The sequence below is a fragment of the Strongylocentrotus purpuratus genome, unplaced genomic scaffold (assembly GCF_000002235.5).
Source record: "Strongylocentrotus purpuratus isolate Spur 01 unplaced genomic scaffold, Spur_5.0 spur5_scaffold_16, whole genome shotgun sequence".
Classification (NCBI taxonomy): Eukaryota; Metazoa; Echinodermata; class Echinoidea; order Camarodonta; family Strongylocentrotidae; genus Strongylocentrotus; species Strongylocentrotus purpuratus.
Window position 1 is genome coordinate 20,678,414 of NW_022145601.1, and position 24,671 is coordinate 20,703,084.

Here is a 24,671-nt window from a genome sequence, read left to right on the forward strand (position 1 = left end):
TGTTCAATTCAATCATTCCAGAAACTGACAGATCCAGGCTCTGCGCTCAAGGCTTAAGAAATTGTGGTAGAGTCAAATAAGAACCTGTGCTTGCAGACATAGGCGACGGAAGTGGGGGGGGGGGGGGCGCTCCCCAATCCTCCCCTTAAAAAAAAGCAGTAAAGGAGTAAAGATGGTTTTTATTTTTTAACCAAAAAGAACATAACAATAATAAAACCTGGATTGAATCATATACAAATTACATTCCCTTCAAAGAAAAGGAAAGTTAACAGGAATTAAATTTCCCATACACTCCGCATGCCCCTATATTTATAAATGGAGGTTTTTATACTAGCGATACGCGCATATCGTGGAAATATTGTGAGAGGATGGGAAAGCGCGTGAGTTTTGTATTATAGAGGTGAGAAGACATAAGCCCCTGAACACTGGCGTACTGATGGGGTGGGGGTATTTTTAATTTGATACCAGTGATTTACAAATGTTGCTGAAATGACATGATTTTCCGGGGGGGGGGGGGGGGGTTCTCAATTTTGTTTGTACTAAAATCGTACCTTTTTATGCGTTTGTTGGAAAAAATTACAACTTTCCAAATTAACAGTCGGGCGAAAAAAATAAGGTTATTAAGAAGCCTTCATGTCAGGGCCTGCAGAACGTCGTGGCTCGGGGCTCGAGCCCCCCCCCCCCCCCCACTCCGAGAACGGACGGACCCCATGCGTGTTACCAAAATGTCCTTTTCGTAACAAAAGAAAAAGGCCGACCCGTATTGACTTTACACACCGGACTTTTGCTGAAAAAGGGGGGGGGGGGCTGAAAAAGGCTCGTATAACAAAAGAAAAAGGTCGACCCGTATTGACTTTACACACCGGACTTTTCCAGAAAAGGCAATTTGACCCATTTTTATAAGAAATATACTCTCTTAATTTCTAGGACTTAAATTTTAAATCCATTTTGAGACTTAAAATGTTGCCGTTCAATTGGTTGGAAGTTTTACCAAATGGTTCTAATGGCTTAGCTAGACCAGTAAATCTAAAAGACTTGAAATATAAATACAATTGACTTAAACTTTAAATCTTTCAGGGACTTAAAATTTTAAGTCTTAGCTTAGATTTATTTTTGAAATGAATCCAAGAAAGGTTTAAAATAAATATTAAAAGACTTGAAATATAAATCCAATTGACTTAAATTTTAAACCTTTTCAGGGACTTAAAATTTCAAGTCTTAGCTTAGACTTATTTTAAATCCCAAAGGGTTCGTCACTAATATCAGTCTCTGTTAGATTTAAAAGTAAGACTTTAACATTTAAAAATAAGACTTTCAAATTTAGAGAGTATCAAGCTTTTGGTAGCAATGGTAAGAAGTTCTGAACAAAGGGCGAAGCAACTTTTTGATATTTAATGCTCTTTAGGAAATGTGACCATGTGATGGAACAACTGTGAAAATGTTTAAAATTTACGAATTACTTCCAGCCTCGATCTCTTTTGTAGATTCCCGCCACAAGATGCAGAGGAATTGCTACGTAGATAGGGAAAGAGGCCATGTTCATTTTAATCACATCGCTATCTTCCATAAACTTTTTTAAATCTGCTCCTGCCATTTTGTCATCCACAGAGTATTTATTTATGTAAGATGATGCATTTCCTGGACTTAACCCTTCCACGCTGATGAAGATGTTTATTTTACGAAGTCTTTGTGGCGATTTGATCGGGTTTGCTTTCGAGGGTCGTGATGAGTTTAGGAGAATACATTTTTTCGAATTTCTCTGATTGTATGCTTTTTCCAAAGTAAGATTCGTCGATGACGATATCCCTGCTATTTTCATTTAACCCATCAAATATACAGGTCGGATAATATGTACATGTAGTCATCGATCTGACGTGGTTTAACCGTATTAACATCTGATAGATATGTCTTTGCAATTTTACCAACAGTTTAGCAATTTGAATATCTTGCATTAGGAACCCAGTCAAAATGTTCATATGCCTTGTAACCATTTGCTCAGTCCCAAGCAATCTTTGAGCAAAACGTCGTTTTACCCGCGCCTCCTTCACCTTCTACCACAAGACGTTTCGGAAATTCACCATTTATTTGCTTTGTAAAAAGTTTATCATACTTTAGCTGTTTTAATCTTAAATTTGTGTAAATGTTTACAAACTCCTTTACACAATCAAAGTCGAGTGGATCAGTCTTGATTTTATACTTCACCTCTTCTTGTGTGAGCTTGTTTACAGGGTGCACCTCATCTGCAACTGAAGCTGCATAATGTAAAGAAGAAACGGGTATGGTGAAAGGTTGATCCAATAAAACAGTCAAAACAAGAAAGAATAGCATGACATAAAACATCATAAAGAGAGTCCTTTTATTCCCATAGCCCCTACATTTCATCTTTACGATGGTAGACATACATGTATTGCAACACTTATGAGTATGAGTGGCACGAATGAACATGCACACCACTCAACATATTATGACCAGAGACAAATTAAGCTTGTCAACTATGTCTCTATCCTAACTGTAGGTCTAGTTTATCAAGCTATTCACACCTTACCTACCCCAAGTATTTCAACTAGTATTGTGAACAATCTGAATTTCATGAAGAATTTTTGAATCGTTTTATATGTTAATTGTCAACGTAGGGTTATAGTAATACACATGTATGCTTTGAAGTTTTGGGAAATATTGGCCTCACTCCTGGCTCTTTAATATTCGACTTGACATCTGAATTTATTCTAGTATAAATGCTGTCATTAGATCTCCTAGTTTCATGCTGTTTCCAAAAAATAACAACATTCCACGCTGTAAATATTTGCGGGACTTAATCATGTATACTCACACTGAGTTGGGCTTCCCTTTGTCGAGTATCCACCTATAAGTTAAAACGAGACAACTGTATCTAAATTGAATGCTCTTTAAAATAAATATGTAATTTAACATTTTCATGTTGATCAATATTTACAGGACATGTGATCAAATTAAAAAATGCAAATGAACAGCTCAGAAGTTTTAATTTAAAGGAGATCAAGTACATGTTTATACCCAATTTGGGGGCACAAATGTAAAATAAAAATCTACTACTGAACGTGGCAGGCCTCGAACAATTTGTCAGACGAGTAAATTTTGCCCCCTCCCATGGTTCCACCTTTACACTAATTGATTGCTGTATAACTGTGTTCATGCAGTCATTTCCTCACAAAATGTTGCTTTTTTGTGCCCCTTTTATGACGGACCATTACGTTATTTCAGGGAGCACATGCCCCCTTCCCATCCCCTACAAACAAGAGTTCCAATCTGGAAAAAGTAACTGCATTTTTAAGTTAAGAAAGGAACTATCGCGTGGTAAATTTTATAAAAAATGATAAAATCCTTGATAAACCTAATAAATCATCCAGATTTTCGTTAAATGTTACCCGCTGCATAGCTCACCTTACGAGACAATGATGTTTACAGCTTATGAAGCCAAATTTCAACAATGAGAAGATAAGAAGGAATCTAAGTCTAAGACATCTATTTCTTAAAGAAATTCAAAAATAAATGTGGCTAAATTATTTACTTCTTTTCAAAGTTCTACCAACACAAAATTTAGTGAATATGAGTGCAACTAATTACATCAGAATATTTTGTAAAATATGCCATGTCAAAATCAAATCTACACGTACATACGTAAAGAAGGGATTTGAGGAGGGAAGGGAAATGCCCATCATTATTTCTCCTTCCCCCCATGTCCACATGCAAATTCGATGTTAGATCCAGTGATATTCTTGTTGAAATACATGGATGACTATTGACTTGGAGTGACCCCATCCCCCTCCCCCAGGCGTCACATAGGTCTACACATATTTCAAGGACAGACAGTCGCGTTAAAGGGACTTGGTAACATTGTTCAGATGGGAGAAAATAATGCTTAATGCTAGATGTACAATTAAAGATAATCTGAAATTTGGAGTGAATACTGACCATTATTAAAGATAACAATTGGGAAAAACTGATCTGATCGATTCCTTAATTCTCCAAACTATATTATTCCAATTTAATTACACTTTAGGTGAATGTAAATCGTCACAACGCAATATATCGGCTAAGTATACATTCTAGACATTTAAGTGATGAAGGATCTTTAAAAGCCTGTCTTATGTCTTATTTTCAATACGGAAAAGAGGTTGAGAAAATTCAAAAATGGCAGGCAGAACTTACTGTTAGTTACTGTTAGAGGGCGTTGCACAGTAACGCTTTCAAAGAAAACCATACAAAACTTTGTGGGTTCAGAATTTTCTCAGGATGTTTTGCCTGTTAGAGGGTAGGTACAGTACAAGGAATATAATAAGTACCATTTCATACCCAAATTACACAATTTTTTCATCAACCTTGAACAATGTTACTGAGTCACTTCAAATAAATTGCGCAGCGAACTCACCTTCTACTAGTTTTGATGCCAATGCATCTAAATGTACAGTTCTGAGTTTTTCGGCTAGAAATCTCTTGTAATAAGTGCCATCCCTCTGCTTGACTCTCCAGCTGTGGATTACTTCATATAGTGAATCGGACACATGTAAGAGGTTTTGTGTTAAAATCACTTCACTTTGTTTATCGGAGATATCTAGAGCCTTGCACAAGTCGTAGTAGTGTCTTGGAGAAACGTCTTTTACCAAAGACAGCAACTCTTTCTCTAAATCCGAGCTCCACCAAGCCCTAATGGAAAAATTGATGAGAAAGAAAGGATAGGTCAAACTTCCTTCTAGGCAAAATAAGATTAATTGGTGTTATAATATGCCTTGCCTTAAATGATTGTTTCAAACTTTCACGTACCATTTGTTTGGTCTGAAGAAAATTAATGAACTTAATAACACATCAAATGAAGCACCAAAGTGCTAACATCATATTTGGTCGTCGTCCAAGTAACTGGTTGTAAACAACAAAGCCTTTGCACGGGATTCACCGCAAAATCATTCAAGCAATGAGCTGGAGCAGGGCAAATCCAATGTTTGGGGCTAGTGTGATCACCACAGGCGCGGATCCAGGGGGGCGAGCGGGCCTTGCCCCCCCCCCCCCCCCCCGCCAAAAAAAAAAGGAGAGAGAGAGAAGGAAAAGAAGGGAAAGGGAAAGAGGAGAAAAAGGGAAAAAGAAGAGGAAGAAGAAAAGAAAAGAGGGAAGAAGGAGATCCGGGGGAGGACTTGCCTGCCAGGCTGTTGCCTCCCCCCCCCCCCCCAATCAAAAAATAAAAGAGAAGGAAGGAAAAGGAAAGAAAAAAAGGAAAAGAGGAGATAAAGGGAAGGAAAAAAGAAGAAGAAGAAAAGAAAAGGGAGAAAAGAAGGGGAGATCAGTTGCGAATAATCCCGCCAACAATAAAGTGTTGAGCGGGGTGGGGGTCAAAATGACCTTGCCCTCCCCCCCCCCCCCCCCCCCAGCAAACCTAAAAGAGAGAGAGAAGGAAGGGAAGGGAAAGGGAAAGAGAGAAAGAGGAAGAAGAAAAAAGAGAATGAAGAAAGGTAAGGGAAAGGGAAAGAGAGAAAGGGAAAGAAGAAAAAAAGAGAATGAAGAAAGGTAAGGGATATCAGTTGCAATTTTCCCGCCAACAAGGTGTAGATCAGGGGGGGGGGGGGGGCTTTGGGGAAATGAATTCAAACGTGGTTTAATTCTAATTCCATAACGATGGTTTACAAATAGTGCTGAAATGACATAATTTTCCGAGATTTTTCCTCACTTTTAAGTAAATTATACTTTTTTATGCGTTTGTTGGAAAATGACAAATTCCTAAATTTACAGCCAGGCAAGAAAATGCTTCTTGAGATGCCTACATGTCAGGGCCCGCGGAACGGCAGGGATCGGAATCCTCGAGGGCCCCCCCCCCCCAACACTTTTTTTGAAAAATATATTAAAGAGAAATAGAAAGAAAGAGAGCAAGAAAGAAAAAATAGTTAACTGCCAGTGTCACATTATAATGAGGTATCAAAATATGCTCATCTGACCATGCCTAAAACCCCGAGGGCTCTGCCCCCTGGAATCCACCTAGGGCCCTAAGGCGGGCCCTTAGATGCTCAGCTGACGGTAATTTAATGCCTAAAACCCCTGATTTCTGGGGGCTCTACCCCCTGGACCCCATTCCAAATATTGCCCTGCCAGTGTCACAAAATAGTAAGGTATCAAAAAATGCACCTCTGACCATAATTAAACGCCTAAAACCCCTGAGCTTCCGGGGCTCTGCCCCCTGGACCCAACCAAGAGCCCTAAAGCGGGCCCCTTGATACTCATCTAGACGTAATTGAGTGCCTAAAACCCTTGAGCTTCCGGGGGCTCCGCCCCCTGAACCCCACGCCAATTAGTGACCTGCCAGTGTCACAATTAGGTATCAAAATAATGGTCATCTGACCATAATTAAATGCCTAAAACCCCTGTGCTTCCGGGGCTCTGCCCCCTGGACCCCACCTAGGGCCCTAAGGCGGACCCCTGAATGCTAATCTGACCGTAAATTATTGCCTTAAACCCCTGAAAAATGAGGAGTGAAAAGGAAGAGGACGTAGGAAGAAAAGGGAGTAGACAAAGAACATTTTTGAAATTCAGACAGAATTAAGAGTCGAGAAGTGTACAACGAATCGTCTTCTTCTCTAATAATTTAATAAAACGTCAAAGCTTCCGCGCTTCGGGCAGGAAGGTGGGGGGGATGGAACTTAATTCAGACAAGGATTAAGAGTCGAGAACGGTACAACGAATCGTCTTCTTTCTCTAATGATTTAATGAAACGTAAAAGCTTCCGCGCTTCGCGTAGGAGGGGGGGGGGAACTGAATTTAGACGAGGATTAAAATTCATAACGGTACAACGAATCGTCTTCTTTCGCTAATGATTTATTGAAACGTAAAAGCTTCCGCGTTTTGCGCGGGAGGGGGAAAATAAATTCAGACGAGGATTATTTTCGAGAGCGGTACAACGAATCGTCTTCTTTCTCTAATAATTTAATGAAACGTCGAAGCTTCTGCGCTTCGCATGGGAGGGGAGGGGGAACTGAATTTAGACGAGGATTAAAAGTCATAGCGGTACAACGAATCGTCTTCTTTCTCTAATGATTTAATGAAACGTAAAAGCTCCGCGCGGGAGGGGGAAACTGAATTTAGACGAGGATTAAAAGTCATGACGGTACAACGAATCGTCTTCTTTCGCTAATAATGTAATGAAATGTCGAAGCTTCCGCGCTTCGCGTGGGAGGGGAGGGAACTGAATTTAGACAAGGATTAAGAGTCGAGAACGGTACAACAGATCGTCTTCTGTCTCTGATGATTTAATGAAATGTAAAAGCTTCCGCGCTTCGCGCGGGAGGGGGGAAACTGAAGTTAGACGAATTTAAGAGTCGATAACGACACAACGAATCGTCTTCTTTCTTTAATGATTTAATGAGACGTAAAAGCTTGCGCAGGAGGGGGGGGTAGGGGAAAACATAATTCAGACGAGGATTATTTTGGGGAACGGTACAACGAATCGCCTTCTTTCTTTAATAATTTATTGAAATGTCGAAGCTTTCGCGCTTCGCGGTTACCATTACGTACCAATATTTAGCTCGCATAATTTCAAATTTGGGCCTCCCCCCCCCCAAGAAATCCAGGATCCGCGCCTAGATCACCACACCATTGTTTAGTCCAAAATCGTTTGGAACCAGCAACATAGGCAACGGGGCCAGTAAATGACATCACACTTTGGTACTCTATAAAGGAGTTCATATTAAATAGATCTAGTGAATCTAATCGGTCTGACAGATTGCTTTTAATTATTGTCTTATGATATATGTTTATGTAATCATTTTGGTGATGTGATACCAAAGTATATGCCTCATTTTCACTTCAATGCAACATATATCATTTCGGTTAGTATGTGGTAGGGCCGTCCATGGCTTTAATATTTGATGTCTTTGCTATTGGTCTAGTTGAATAGCTATTATCGAACAACAGAACAAAAAAGAATTTGAGGAAGAAACAAATGATATGAAGTACATCATATAAAGTTTCAATTATCATTTAAAATAGGCAGAGGATCACCTTACGTTCATGTTTCGCCTTCCTAAAGGCCCGGTCACACAGAGGGGAAGCATGGGGAACGCACGGCCAGCGCATTGGAAATTGGCAATTTGGGCCAGTGCGTCATCATTCGTTACTCGTTCGTCGAGCGTGCTGGACCAACGCTGGACCAGCGCTATGCATTCGCGAAGCTCGACGCATGAATGTACACGCCAAAGGCCCGGCAGACATGCGTGGAGCGCGCTAGACCAGCGCCAGACATACGCGGAGCACACGCCCTGTATACGCACAGCGCGCTAGCTACACGCTGTGCATTTTTTGTCAGCTCGCTAGCTTTTCCAAAATCATGACAAAAGTTAGGCACACGGCCTTTTCCGATTTCCAATGCGCGGGCCGTGCGTCGTAGAACGCGGTGCATGCGTGGACCATTCGTCCAGCGTGCTAGCAACACGCTTTTGTCGAAACTACAGCGAGCTGACACCAATTGCATAGCGTGTTGCTAGCGCGCGGAGTGCATACAGGGCGCATACAGTACGCATACAGACCGTACACAGAGCGCACATGATAACAACTTCCACGAATGCGCAGCGTGTTGCTAGCGCGCTGGACGAATGGTCCACGCATGTACCGCGTTCTACGACGCACGGCCCGCGCATTGGAAATCGGAAAAGGCCATGTGCCTAACTTTTGTCATGATTTTGGAAAAACTAGCGAGCTGACAAAAATGCACAGCGTGTAGCTAGCGCGCTGTGCGTATACAGGGCGTGTGCTCTGCGTATGTCTGGCGCTGGTCTAGCGCGCTCCACGCATGTCTCGCGTGCCTTTGGCGTGTACATTCATGCGTCGAACTCCGCGCACACTTTTGAGCATGCTAAAAAAAAACAGACGCACACAGCGAATGACGACGAATGCATAGCGCTGGTCCAGCGTTGGTCCAGCGCACTCGACGAACGAGTAACGAATGATGACACTTGCCCAAATTGCAAATTTCCAATGCGCTGGCCGTGCGTCCCCCATGCGTCCCCTCTGTGTGACCGGGCCTTTACACATCACCGTACAATAGAATGTCATGAAAACTGTTTACCGTACCTAATAACCTCTTCTTGTGTGAGCTTGTTTACACCATGCACCTCATCAGCAACTAAAGCTGCATAATGTAAAGAACAAACATGATTGGTTAAAGTTTGATTCAATAAATCAATCAAAACAAGAAAGAATATCATGACATAAAACATCATAAAGAGAGTTTTAATTATCATGGCCCCTTCATTGCATCTGTACAGTGATAGACATATTGCAACACCTTTCAATAACAAATATGCACATGCACACATGTATACACTCAACATATTATGACCAGAGACAAATTAAGCATGTCAACCATGTCTCTATCCTAACTGTAGGCATAGCTATTAAGCTATTTGATTTGATTTGATTTAATTTTCTTCTGCATTCATGTAAGTATACAGTTTTTCGATAACAATAACAGTACAAAGTACAATAAGCATTTTTCTGACAATGAATAATTAATAAGCAAATATATATATATATATATATATATATATATATATATATATAAATTGTTGTTTTAACTCCTTATTCTAGGAGAGAGTTCCATAGGTCAGGACCATGGTGTCTTATGGAGCTACGAGCAATTAGTAATTTCGGGTTTACTAGATGAAAATTTGAGGAATTACGGGTAGGGTAAGAGTGAATAGCTTTATTCATTGTGTACAAGTTTTGAAATGAAAGAGGTAGCATTTTATTTAAATACTTAAACATGATCAGTAAACTTTGTAGCGAATTTATGTCGAATACTGTTAGGGTTTTCAGTTTATAAAATATTGGACTTGTGTGAGATAAATATCATAAACCAGTGCATATACAAAGGGCTTTCTATTGCAATAAATAAATAGAGTTGATTTTGGTTTTGGCGCTGGTGGCCAATACTAAATAGCAATTTGTTATATCGGTAATATCAATGAATTATAAAGCATAACAAGCATATAACATGGGATTAATTTAGTCATTTTATATAATAAACCAATATCCCTAGAAATAGAAGTAATGATATGAATAATGTGTTCATTCCAATTTAAATTTTCATCGATAATGACACCGAAAAATGTTAATGTTCTCAGTTTATCGAGTGGGACATTATCTATATTTATGTTGTAAGGAAAGTCAATGACATGAGAATTTGCGTGCTTGAGATACATGAAATTTGTTTTATTTATATTAAGGGATAACTTATTGCATTAAAACCACAGAGATAATGTTGGTAACTCATTATTAATTGTATTTATTAAATTGTTTAAATTAGGATGTGAACAGCAGATGTTTGTGTCATCAGCAAATAGGACGAATTATAATTAAGGTGTTGTATTGGTTGAATCATTAATATATAATAGAAAAAGCAAAAGGCCCAAAAATTGATCCTTGAGGAACTGCATATTTGGTAGGCAGGAAACTAGACAAAACATCATTATACATTATATACTGTTTTCTGTTAGATAAATAGCTCTCAAACCATGAAATTGCAACTTCATGAATTCCATAACAGTAAAGTTTTTCCAGTCAAATTTAGTGGTCCAGTGTATAAAAGGCTTTCGATAAATCCATAAGTACCCCTGTTACATGTTCTTTATTGGCCATAGCATTCGTTATTTTATCATATAATTGTACCAAAGCTTGGTTAGTTGAATGTCCTTTTCTAAAACTATATTGATTTAGATTTAGGCAATGAAAAGTATCTAAAAACTTATAAAGCCTATCGTAAATAGTTTTTTCTAAGATTTTGGATATGCTGGGAAGAATGGAAAAAGACCTGTAATTACTAATTTCGTGAGGATTGTCTCTTTTAAAAACAGGATTTACCTTAGCAATTTTCAAGGACTCGGGACATTTCTCGGTATTAATTGGTAGACTAAAAATGCGAGTTAAAGGACAAGCGATGAAGTGTATGACACATTTAAGAAGGAAAGCACTAATCAAGTGGGCTGTATATCATACAGACCACCTCATAATTTTCTTTAAATCGCCTTTATTTATTTCTTTGTTATTTATTTTTCTTAATTCCACCCACTTTTTTGTGAGCAAGATAACTTTGAAATGGCTCGATCAAATGCCTTGAAATTTGGCACACATATGTATAGGCATATGGACAAAGCAGAGAAAAATTTTCAACCTTGACCTTGACTGATGACGTCATCTAGGCGCCATTTTGTGAATTTTTCTGAAAATCAACTCATGATTATATCTTCATAACCAAAAGTCATTTCTCATTCATATTTATCATGATTAAGGTCAATATCCCTCAATATCCATCTGGTCATGTTAAGGTCAAAAGACGCGCGCAAAATTTTAAAATGCTCTAAATCGTCTCAAATTCATTCTGCATACTTTTCAGGCAATTTTAAGCATTTTACAAAAAAAAATCGCGCACACGCGCATGCGCGCGTTTTCGCGCATAACACCATTACACAACAAAGAATCGCCATTTTTTTCTTTCATGATATACCACATTTTTTTACAAACAAATTGATACCATGTTTATCTCTTTATGACTATTAATAACGGAATGAGCATTCGTTTAACATAAATGTCTGTGCGCGCGAGCTTATGTAATACATAGCATATATTGTTTTTTTTTTTTACAGGGTCTGTATCAACATTTGGATACTCCTAGGTCTTACGCTAGGTCTGTGTTCATAGATTTCTCAAGTGCCTTTAATACGATTGTTCCTTACATACTGATAGATAAGCTACTTAATATGAATGTCAAACCATGTCTAGTTAGGATTATCCATAATTTCCTTGTAGACAGACCACAATGGGTTAAGTGTAATAATCTGAACTCTATCATCAAATGTCTGAATCTAGGTGCTCCTCAAGGCTGTGTAATTTCACCAATTCTCTTCTCGCTCTATATTAGTGACTATACCATCACCAATAATAATTGTTCAATAATTAAGTACGCAGACGACACTGTGATAACTGGTTTCCTTCAAGGAGATTCCAGCTCATATGTTAGAGAAGTTGATCAATTTGTAAACTGGTGCGATCGGCACCATCTAGTTCTTAACGTAAAAAAGACCAAGGAAATGGTATTTGACTTTCGTCGTTCCTCTCAGCCTCTTGACTCGTTGGTTATCCATGATCAAAGCATTGAGCGAGTTTCTGAATATAAGTACTTGGGAACAACTGTTGATAATAAACTTTACTGGAATAGGAACACCCAAATCGTAGCAGGCAAGGCGAGTCAAAGGTTATACTTTCTAAGGAAACTAAAGGAATTTCATGTGGATAATAGGATTCTAGTTCTCTTCTACCAATCTCTTATACAGAGTATCCTGACATTCAATTTTTTGTGCACTTTTGGTAATCTTTCAAAACAAAATCGGAGAAAGTTAGATAGACCCAGGAAAATTGCCCAGCGGTTAATTTATTCAGATCTTCCCCCTATCAGTACTGTGTATGAAAAACGTATGTTACTTAAAGTTCACACAATAATGAATGACCCATCACATCCATTACATCATTTTCTTGGATTCAATCGCTCAGGTATTCGCCTACGCGTACCGAGGAGCAACCGCTGTCGTTACAGACAATCCTTTGTACCGAATGTCATTCATATGTTCAATGCTAATGTCAAGCGATGACCCTTTTGAAAGTCTCTTGCCAGCCAGTTAGCCAGTTATATATTTATATTTTCCTTGTAACTCTAACACCTGCCAATTGACCCACCGTTCAATCTTGCCTCTGCTCTGTTTTTACGCATAATTAGTACCATAAAGCCGGTTTTTTAAAATGTGCAACATAATGGACCAGTTTCGCAGTGGGTTCGGGTTGGGTGCGTGGGTCTTTGTCGGGGTGCCTGGATGCGGGTGGCTCCATTCACCGTTGGGAGTGGTTGTGCTTTGGTGGGCGGGGTGTGAGTTGCGTACGTTGGTTGTTGCTAGGTTGGGCGAGCTCTAATGTATTGCCAGCCTGGTAGCGTCTTTCGTGTGCAACTCGCATTCTGCCTGTTGGAATACGATTGTTCCTGGCGGGTGGGAGGAGTCAATCGTGTCCGCGCACTTCGTGGGGACCTGCGCATTCAACGTGGATACACTGCGAAACTGGTCTATTACCTCTCAGATAGACAGTTACATGTGTCGTGTATAACTCGTCCCCCTTCCTTTCCTTTTCTTTCCCCTCCCTCTATTTATACCCTCTTCTCTCCTTACGTCCACCTTTCGTTCCTATCTTTCTCTCTCTCTCCCTCTATCTCTCTATCTCTCTATCTCTCCCCTCCCTCTCTGTCTCTTTCCCCCTCTCCCCTCTCTCTCTCTTATTACTATTTTTGCTCCTCAGTCTCCTTACGACTTTTTTCTTACTTCTCAATCTTTGAATGTCGACTTCTTTCTTAAGTTTTCCCTATTACTATGTAATTTATACTTATGCTTTTTGTTAATGTCATGATCTGGTGTGAATTTATGTACATTATGTGACATATCAATTATTTTGTAACTACTTTGTATTATGTTTATGTGCTGCCAGTGGAGGCCAATTTTCTATGTTTTTGAATATGGACCAATAAATTATCTATCTATCTATCTATCTATCTATATGGGCAAAAACATGCTCATACAAAATCCATTATAGCTCTTTAGCATGCAACTGGACGCCAATATTTTTTTCCTATTTTGATAGAGTATGAGTCGGAGATATGATTTCATGTCTCATTTGGCCATTAAAAATATTCTGACGTCATCATAATGGCTTTTGAACTAAAAATACGAATTTGCATATTATGACGTCAGCAAATTTTATGGAAAATTGATTGTATTTCTGTAAATAATGATCGATTTTCTTCCAAATTTTGATATGTTGTAGCTAAGACAATTTTCTACAATCTTAGTTGGTACCGTTTTTCATATTGATGACGTCATCATAGTGAAAATTTCGATTGAAGGCCATATGTCAGAAATTTCTTAATTTGCATGTTATGCCTCAGGAAGGTGAATTTCATTCACATCATGAATCTACACGACATTGCTTTTTAAGCAATATCTCGCTTATTTTTGCTCTATTTTCTCTCAAATTTTAGTTGGAACAGCCAACCTATACTTGTTCCAAACAAGTATTACATGTCTAGTTCTATTGTGACCCTGCGATTTACTTAATTTTAGATTTTTTTGTTATTTCAGTTATTTCATTAGGATCAGTGGGATTAAAAAACAGTGTTGAATTTGAAGGTTCAGGAAGAAATAAAGTCAAATTTTCGTTCGGTGTATTAAGGTTATTTGCTAAATTAGGTTACATCTTCAGACTTTATAACGGTATCATCTAATGTAAAATTATCATTGGGCAGTTTTTTTAGGTTTTTTTTTCCCATCAAATCATTAATAATCCTCCAAGTCGATTTCATATTTGATTTCACTCTATTAAGTTTGTCGGAATAGTACATTTTACGATAATTTCGAATGATTAAGTTAATTTATTTCGGTTTGTTTTTTGTTTGTTTTGCTATGAATAGCTGAGTTCGTTAGATAAGCCTTATACAGTTTATTCCTCGAGAGTATCGACTGTAGAATTGCTTTTGTTATCCATGGCATTTTACAACGCTTATTTTTCTTGTTCGCAGACACTAGAGGAAACTGTTTGTCGTAATATATCTGCAATTTCGTATTAAAAAGTTCGTATGCTTTATCTGCATTTGATTCGTTAAAGACATCCAGCCATTCTTCTGTTGCCAGATCACTTTTGAACGATTCAATATTTTAGGGTGTTTCTTTTCTGTACATGTTTGGTTTAGCTGTCTTCTTCATTATAATTTCATTATTACATATTTAAACAATTTGCCAATGTTCAGATATATCAGAATATATGAATCCACTGGTAATGTTCTTATCAAAGATATTAGAACAAATATTGTCTATAAGGGTAAAAGAATGACCGTCAATTCTGGTCGGTTTATTTATATGTGGAAAACAACTTTGAGAATAAGTAATATGAAGAAGTGTATCATGGTAGCTACTATTAGATAAAAAGGTCAATGTTTAAGTCGCCCATTCAATACAAGTGTTTACCTTCCCCTGTAAGAGTGTGAAGTCATTTATCAAGATCTTCAAAAAATAATTTTGTATCACTATGAGGGGGCCTATAGATTAAACCGACGATTATATTTATATTTTTATTTGGATTAATGATTTCTAAAAACAATGATTCACTTTGTTTTAATGATATTTCTTTTTGGATTTTAAATTGCAAATGTTCATTGACATCAATTGCGACACCCCCTTCTCTGATTCCTTTGCGATCTAGTCTGATTAATGTGTAATTTTGCAAATTTAATAAATTAGGCGAAGTGTTATGAAGCCAAGTTTCAGTGACACAAATAATAGAAAGGGGAAAATTATTAAGAGCATGCAGCAAAGTTTGCAGAGAATCAAAATTCTTGCTTAAACTTCTAGCATTTATGCGAAGTAAACAAAATTTATGTTCGCCCAAGTATTTCAACCAATTTTTAAACAGGTTTTTGAACAATCTGAATTTCATGAACAAATTTTGAAACGTTATAAATGTATATGTTAATTGTTAATGTAGGGTTTTATTAATACACATGTATGCTATGAAGTTTTGGGAAATATTGGCTTCACTCCTGGCTCTTTAATATTCGACTTGACATCTGAATTTATTCTAGTATAAATGCTGTCATTAGATCTCCTAGTTTCATACTGTTTCCAAAAAATAACAACATTCCACGCTGTAAATATTGGCGGGACTTAATCATGTATACTCACACTGAGTTGGGCTTCCCTTTGTCGAGTATCCACCTATAAGTTAAAATGAGACAACTGTATCTAAATTGAATGCTCTTTAAAATAGATATGTAATTCAACATTTCCATGTTGATCAATATTTACAGGACATATGATCAAATTCAAAATGCAAATGAAAAGCTCAGAAGTTTTAATTTGGAGAAGAGAGTACCTGTTTATACCCAATTTGGGGGCACAAATGTAAAATAAAAGTCTACTACTGAACGTGGCAGGCCTCGAACAAATTTGTCAGACGAGTAAATTTTGCCCCCTCCCATGGTTCCACCTTTACACTAATTGATTGCTGTATAACTGTGTTCATGCAGTCATTTCCTCACAAAATGTTGCTTTTTTGTGCCCCTTTTATGACGGACCATTACGTTATTTCAGGGAGCACATGCCCCCTTCCCATCCCCTACAAACAAGAGTTCCAATCTGGAAAAAGTAACTGCATTTTTAAGTTAAGAAAGGAACTATCGCGTGGTAAATTTTTATAAAAAATGATAAAATCCTTGATAAACCTAATAAATCATCCAGATTTTCGTTAAATGTTACCCGCTGCATAGCTCACCTTACGAGACAATGATGTTTACAGCTTATGAAGCCAAATTTCAACAATGAGAAGATAAGAAGGAATCTAAGTCTAAGACATCTATTTCTTAAAGAAATTCGAAAATAAATGTGGCTAAATTATTTACTTCTTTTCAAAGTTCTACCAATACAAAATTTAGTGAATAAGAGTGTAATTACATCAGAATATTTTGTAAAATATGCCATGTCAAAATCAAATCTACACGTACATACGTAAAGAAGGAATTTGAGGAGGGAAGGGAAATGCCCATCATTATTTATCCTTCCCCCCATGTCCACATGCAAATTCGATGTTAGATCCAGTGATATTCTTGTTGAAATACATGGATGACTATTGACTTGGAGTGACCCCATCCCCCTCCCCCAGGCGTCACACAGGTCTACACATATTTCAAGGACAACAGTCGCGTTAAAGGGACTTGGTAACATTGTTCAGATGGGAGAAAATAATGCTTAATGCTAGATGTACAATTAAAGATAATCTGAAATTTGGAGTGAATACGGACCATTATTAAAGATAACAATTGGGAAAAACTGATCTGATCGATTCCTTAATTCTCCAAACTATATTATTCCAATTTAATTACACTTTAGGTGAATGTAAATCGTCACAAAGCAATATATCGGCTTAGTATACATCCCAGACATTTAAGTGATGAAGGATCTTTAAAAGCCTGTCTTTTGTCTTATTTTCAATACGGAAAAGAGGTTGAGAAAATTCAAAAATGGCAGGCAGAACTTACTGTTAGTTACTGTTAGAGGGCGTTGCACAGTAACGCTTTCAAAGAAAACCATACAAAACTTTGTGGGTTCAGAATTTTCTCAGGATGTTTTGCCTGTTAGAGGGTAGGTACAGTACAAGGAATATAATAAGTACCATTTCATACCCAAATTACACAATTTTTTCATCAACCTTGAACAATGTTACCGAGTCACTTTAAATAAATTGCGCAGCGAACTCACCTTCTACTAGTTTTGATGCCAATGCATCTAAATGTACAGTTCTAAGTTTTTCGGCTAGAAATCTCTTGTAATTAGTGCCATCCCTCTGCTTGACTCTCCAGCTGTAGATTACTTCATATAGTGAATTGGACACATGTAAGAGGTTTTGTGTTAAAATCACTTCACTTTGTTTATCGGAGATATCTAGAGCCTTGCACAAGTCGTAGTAGTGTCTTGGAGAAACGTCTTTTATCAAAGACAGCAACTCTTTCTCTAAATCCGAGCTCCACCAAGCACTAACGGAAAAAATTGATGAGAAAGAAAGGATAGGTCAAACTTCCTTCTGAGCAAAATAAGATTAATTGGTGTTATAATATGCCTTGCCTTAAATGACTGTTTCACGTACCATTTATTTGGTCTGAACAAAATTAATGAACTTAATAACACATCAAATGAAGTACCAAAGTGCTAACATCATATTTAACTGTAACTGGTTGTAAACAACAAAGCCTTTGCACGAGATTCACCGCAAAATCATTCAAGCAATGAGCTGGAGCAGGGCAAATCCAATGTTTGGGGCTAGTGTGATCACCACAGGCGCAGATCAAGGGGGGCGAGCGGGCCTTGCCCCTCCCCCCCCCCCCAAAAAAAAAGGAGAGAGAGAGAAGGAAAAGAAGGGAAAGGGAAAGAGGAGAAAAAGGGAAAAAAGAAGAGGAAGAAGAAATGAAAAGAGGGAAGAAGGAGATCCGGGGGGGGGGGGAGGACTTGCCTGCCAGGCTGTTGCCTCCCCCCCCCCCCCTATCAAAAAATAAAAGAGAAGGAAGGAAAGGGAAAGAAAAAAGGAAAAGAGGAGATAAAGGGAAGGGAAAAAAAGGAAAAAGAAAAGAAAAGAAGGGGGATATCAGTTGCAATTTTCCCGCCAACAAGTTGTGGATCGGGGGGGGGGGGGTAGGGTTAAAGGCCCTTGCTCCCCCCCCCCCCCACCCCGTCCCCGCTAAAAAAAAAAAAAAGAAGGAATGAAAAGGAAAAGAAGAGAGCTAAAAGGGAACAAAAAAGAGGAAGAAGAAAAGAAAAGGGAGAAAAGAAGGGGAGATCAGTTGCGAATAATCCCGCCAACAATAATGTGTGGAGCGGGGTGGGGGTTCAAAATCGTATCAGGACAATTACCCCCTGGGCAATCACCCCCTGGAAAATTACCCCCCGGAAAACTACCCCCCAAGGACAATTACCCCCTGGAAATTTACCCCCCGGAGAATTACCCCCCGAGGACAATTACCCCCCAAGGACAATTACCCCCCGGAAAATTACCCCCCGGAGAATTACCCCCCCGAGGACAATTACCCCCCAAGGACAATTAACCCCCGGAAAATTACCCCCCCCCCCCCCGAGGACAACTACCCCCGAGGACAATTACCCCCCCGAGGACAATTACCCCCGAGGACAACTACCCCCATGACAATTACCCCCCGAGGACAACTACCCCCGAGGACAATTACCACCCGAGGAAAACTACCCCCCGAGGACAATCACCCCCCCCCCTCGAAACACCATTACCGCGGCCCGAGGACAATCACACCCAGGGAATTTGTAACACTGTGACGTATAATGCGACCTCCTCTTCAAATTGCTATTTAGAGAAAATGTCATGAACTGTCATTTTCTTAGTTATTTATGACGGAATAGATTTGTTTCGTACAGGGGTTGTGTATAAATTATATTTATATTCGTAGCTCACATTCAAAGCCCTCGTACCCATCTGCCAAATCTTTTTGCTTGACGTACATGTATCCTCCTAGGAGGAGATTTCACCCACCCCTCTCGCTCTGTATCCATTCCACCTTTGTGAAGTATGACTTAATATGCCACGTGTATTGAATCAAATTCAATTGCCAGAAGACGCATGTATCAAATCGAATTCAATTGCCAGAAGACGCATGTATCAAAGCAAAGTACGGAATTTACATTTCTTAGAAATTTAACAATACATTGCGCGCAGATGAGTACGCGTTAATACAGCTAGTCTCCCCCAAAATGGCCCAACAAAGAAATTAGGATGTAAGATATCATTATTTATGCATCCTCTGTAACTTTTCTAATCAGCTGATCGTATATTTGTCTTTGTATGTATAATGGGCCCTCATCCATGATCTATTCCAATATTAAGGTTCTCTTCATGTTTATAAATGTAATGTAATATATATATATATATATATATATATTTCTGTTGTCATGGTGAACTAAAATATGTTTTCTTGTACTGTAATTTATTTTGAAATAAAAATTGCCTTCAAGTTAAATGTACGGTGCCATATTAAAAGAAAATAAGTATCCGCACTTGGGTACATTCATCTCAATGATTTTGTAATTCCAGAGCAGCGTTTTTTCAACTGGGGTGCCGCAAGAGAATGTTAGTTACATGACAATTTTTTTTGGCAAACGTTGATTTTGTGAAAAACAAATATCAGAAACGGGTAGAGTATTTATTTTCATGAGAAAATAAAATGTAAACAAATAATAAAATGTCTTTCTTCCTCGCTCGCTGACAATATTTTGCGGATATATATCTTTTATTTCGACATTACATTGTTACCACACTCATCACAATTATAAACATGATGAATATAGGCAACGAGAGGCCCGAATATCCTCATATTCGTGTATCAAGGTCATGACCGAATATTTCACTTTATATTCGTGTACATTCGGCGGTGAGGCGCCCGCATACCTTAAATCTGTGCTAGTGTGTTGATCACAACATTATGTTTTACCATTTTGAAAATGTCTTGTCCTTGTTTTTCTTGCTCGATCACTAAATCAAGAAACAAATGTGCCCATACGTGTGTACATAGCACTTGACGAGTGCCAGAGTGATGCAAAATAAATAGTTTGTGAAGAATTTAAGATTGGGCGAAACTTTTCATTTCTTAAGAGGGCATCGTGTCGAACAGAAAGTTGAAATAACGCTGCACAAGAGAAATCCTTCGTAGAAAACAGCAACCACAGTGTTGTTGCATACATTATAGTTAAAGAAAAATGTAATGAGGAAGATCACGCGCAAGTATTTGAACGAATGTGGGTTCATGCACGGGATTTTATGGGCTCGTAGCCTTCACAGCATTTCTAAACGTGTCAGATCGTCTTTTGCTATTGAATCCTGATTGTCCCCCCCCCCCCCCCGGGGGGGGGGGGGGAATTGTCCTCGGGGGCGGGTAATTGTCCTCGTGGGGTAATTCCTCAAGGGTAGTTTTCCGGGGGTAATTGTCCTTGGGGGGTAATTGTCCTCGGGGTAGTTGTCCTCAGGGGGTAATTCTCCGGGGGGTAATTTTCCGGGGGGTAATTGTCCTTAGGGGGTTATTGTCCTCGGGGGGTAATTCTCCGGGGGGTAATTTTCCGGGGGGTAATTTTCCGGGGGGTAATTGTCCTTGGGGGGTAATTGTCCTCGGGGGTAATTCTCCGGGGGGTAATTTACCGGGGGGTAATTGTCCTTAGGGGGTTATTGTCCTCGGGGGGTAATTCTCCGGGGGGTGATTGCCCAGGGGGTAATTGTCCTAGAACCGGTCAAAATAACCTTACCCCCCCCCCCCCCCCCCACACAGCAAACCTAAAAGAGAGACAGAAGGAAGATAAGGGAAAGGGAAAGAGAGAAAGGGAAAGAATAAAAAAAGAGACTGAAGAAAGGTAAGGGATATCAGTTGCAATTTTCCCGCCAACAAGGTGTAGATCGGGGGGGGGGGGCCTTTGGGGAAATGAATTCAAACGTGGTTTAATTCTAATTCCATAACGGTGGTTTACAAATAATGCTGAAATGACATAATTTTCCGAGATTTTTCCTCACTTTTAAGTAAATTATACTTTTTTATGCGTTTGTTGGAAAATGACAAATTCCTAAATTTACAGCCAGGCAAGAAAATGCTTCTTGAGATGCCTATATGTCAGGACCCGCGGATCGGCAGGGATCGGAATCCTCGAGCCCCCCCCCCCCCCCCCAACACTATTTTTGAAAAATATATTAAAGAGAAATAGAAAGAAAGAGAGCAAGAAAGAAAAAATAGTTAACTGCCAGTGTCACATTATAGTGAGGTATCAAAATATGCTCATCTGACCATGATTAAATGCCTGAAACCCCGAGGGCTCTGCCCCCTGGAATCCACCTAGGGCCCTAAGGCGGGACGTTAGATGCTCATCTGACGGTAATTTAATGCCTAAAACCCCTGATTTCTGGGGGCTCTACCCCCTGGACTCCACGCCAAATATTGTCCTACCAGTGTCACAAAATAATAAGGTATCAAAATATGCACCTCTGACCGTAATTAAACGCCTAAAACCGCTGAGCTTCCGGGGGCTCTGCCCCCTGGACCCAACCAAGAGCCCTAAAGTGGGCCCCTTGATACTCATCTAGACGTAATCGAGTGCCTAAAACCCTTGAGCTTCCGGGGGCTCCGCCCCCTGAACCCCACGCCAATTAGTGACCTGCCAGTGTCACAATTAGGTATCAAAATAATGGTCATCTGACCGTAATTAAATGCCTAAAACCCCTGTACTTCCGGGGCTCTGCCCCCTGGACCCCACCTAGGGCCGTAAGGTGGACCCCTGAATGCTAATCTGACCGTAAATTTTTGCCTGAAACCCCTGAGCTTCCGGGGGCGGACAAGGTATCAACATATGTTAATCTGACCGCAGACGCGTAGCCAGGGGGGGGGGGGGGGTGAGGTGGTCCCCCCAAAAATGAGGAGTGAAAAGGAAGAGGACGTAGGAAGAAAAGGGAGTAGACAAAGAACATTTTTGAAATTCAGACAGAATTAAGAGTCGAGAAGTGTAAAACGAATCGTCTTCTTTCTCTAATAATTTAATAAAACGTCAAAGCTACCGCGCTTCGCGCAGGAAGTGGGGGGGGGGGGTGATGGAACTTAATTCAGACAAGGATTAAGAGTCGAGAACGATACAACGAATCGTCTTCTTTCTCTAATGATTTAATGAAACGAAAAAGCTTCCGCGATTCGCGTGGGAGGGGGGAGGGGAACTGAATTTAGACGAGGATTAAAAGTCATAACGGTACAACGAATCGTCTTCTTTCGCTAATGATTTATTGAAACGTAAAAGCTTCCGCGTTTCGCGTGGGAGGGGGAAAATGAATTCAGACGAGGATTATTTTCGAGAGCGGTACAACGAATCGTCTTCTTTCTCTAATAATTTAATGAAACGTCGAAGCTTCCGCGCTTCGCGCGGGAGGGGGAGGGAACTGAATTAAGACAAGGATTAAGAGTCGAGAACGGTACAACGAATCGTCTTCTTTCTCTAATGATTTAATGAAACGTAAAAGCTTCGCGCGGGAGGGGGAAACTGAATTTAGACGAGGATTAAAAGTCATAACGGTACACCGAATCGTCTTCTTTCGCTAATAATGTAATGAAATGTCGAAGCTTCCGTGCTTCGCGTGGGAGGGGAGGGAACTGAATTTAGACAAGGATTAAGAGTCGAGAACGGTACAACAGATCGTCTTCTGTCTCTGATGATTTAATGAAACGTAAAAACTTCGCGCGGGAGGGGGAAACTGAATTTAGACGAGGATTAAAAGTCATAACGGTACACCGGATCGTCTTCTTTCGCTAATAATGTAATGAAATGTCGAAGCTTCCGCGCTTCGCGTGGGAGGGGAGGGAACTGAATTTAGACAAGGATTAAGAGTCGAGAACGGTACAACAGATCGTCTTCTGTCTCTGATGATTTAATGAAACGTAAAAGCTTCCGCGCTTCGCGCGGGAGGGGGGAAACTGAAGTTAGACGAAGATTAAGAGTCGATAACGACACAACGAATCGTCTTCTTTCTTTAATGATTTAATGAGACGTTAAAGCTTCCGCGCTTCGCGCGGGAGGGGGGGGGGAGGGGAAAACGTAATTCAGACGAGGAATATTTTGGGGAACGGTACAACGAATCGCCTTCTTTCTTTAATATTTTTTTGAAATGTCGAAGCTTCCGCGCTTCGCGGAGGAGGTAGGGGAAAAACTCGCCCCTCCCTGCACCCACCCCCCCCCCCATTACGTCACTGCTGGTCACCATTACGTACCAATATTTGGCTCGCATAATTTCAAATTTGGGCCTCCCCCCCCCCTAAGAAATCCTGGATCTGCGCCTGGATCACCACACCATTATTTAGTCCAAAATCGTTTGGAACCAGCAACATTGGCAACGGGGCCAGTAAATGACATCACACTTTGGTACTCTATAAAGGAGTTCATATTAAATAGATCAAGTGAATCTAATCGGTCTGGCAGATTGCTTTTAATTATTGTCTTATGATATATGTTTATGTAATCATTTTGGTGATGTAATACCAAAGTATGTGCCTCATTTTCACTTCAATGCAACATATATCATTTCGGTTAGTATGTGGTAGGGCCGTCCATGGCTTTAATATTTGATGCCTTTGCTATTGGTCTAGTTTAATAGCTAGAATTATCGAACAACAGAACAAAAAAGAATTTGAGGAAGAAACAAATGATATGAGGTACATCATATAAAGTTTCAATTATCATTTAAAATAGGCAGAGGATTACCTTACGTTCATGTTTCGCCTTCTTGACCAGTCTTGATTTTACACATCACCGTACAATATAATGTCATGAAAACTGTTTACCGTACCTAATAACCTCTTCTTGTATGAGCTTCCATTTCCATGGCCCCTTCATTGCATCTGTACAGTGATAGACATATTGCGACACCTTTCAATAACAAGTATGCACATGCACACATGTATACACTCAACATATTATGACCAGAGACAAATTAAGCATGTCAACCATGTCTCTATCCTAACTGTAGGCATAGCTATTAAGCTATTTGATTTGATTTGATTTAATTTTCTTCTGCATTCATGAAAGTATACAGTTTTTCGATAACAATAATGATACAAAGTACAATAAGCATTTTTTCTGACAATGAATCATAAATAAGCAAATACATATATATATATATATATATATATATATATATATATATATTGTTATTTTCAAAAACGAAATGATAAACTGTACATTTCCTCAAACATTATAAAACATTATACAATTATTTGCGGAAGAAGTACTGTCATTGTAAGCAGATTGCTTAATAATACGACAGCCCCAGACAAAACTCATGACATATATATATATATATACATATTCATTAAGCAGAAACGGATAGGTAATTGAAAATACAAATTTCGATGATATTGATATTGACAATGCAGATAAGGATGATGGTGGTGATGATAATGATGATGATCATGATAATCATGATGACAATGATAATAATGATTCGAATGAAAGAAGAGATGACAAGATAAAGAATGAAGAGTTGAC

The 24,671-nt window shown here is 39.2% G+C and overlaps 1 protein-coding gene across 1 annotated transcript in view; it reads right to left on the minus strand.

Moving 5' to 3' along the window:
* LOC100888615 overlaps positions 1-23,899 on the minus strand; it is a 40,011-nt gene extending 16,112 nt beyond the window's left edge. The window contains exons 1-7 of the mRNA XM_030987456.1: positions 23,889-23,899; positions 17,355-17,629; positions 15,783-15,815; positions 9,085-9,142; positions 4,409-4,683; positions 2,831-2,863; positions 2,203-2,252 (exon numbers count right to left, since the gene is read on the minus strand). Of these exons, the coding sequence (XP_030843316.1) occupies positions 2,203-2,252; positions 2,831-2,863; positions 4,409-4,683; positions 9,085-9,142; positions 15,783-15,815; positions 17,355-17,629; positions 23,889-23,899 (735 nt within the window). The remainder of the gene's footprint in view (positions 1-2,202; positions 2,253-2,830; positions 2,864-4,408; positions 4,684-9,084; positions 9,143-15,782; positions 15,816-17,354; positions 17,630-23,888) is intronic.
* Between the last annotated feature and the right edge of the window lie 772 nt (positions 23,900-24,671).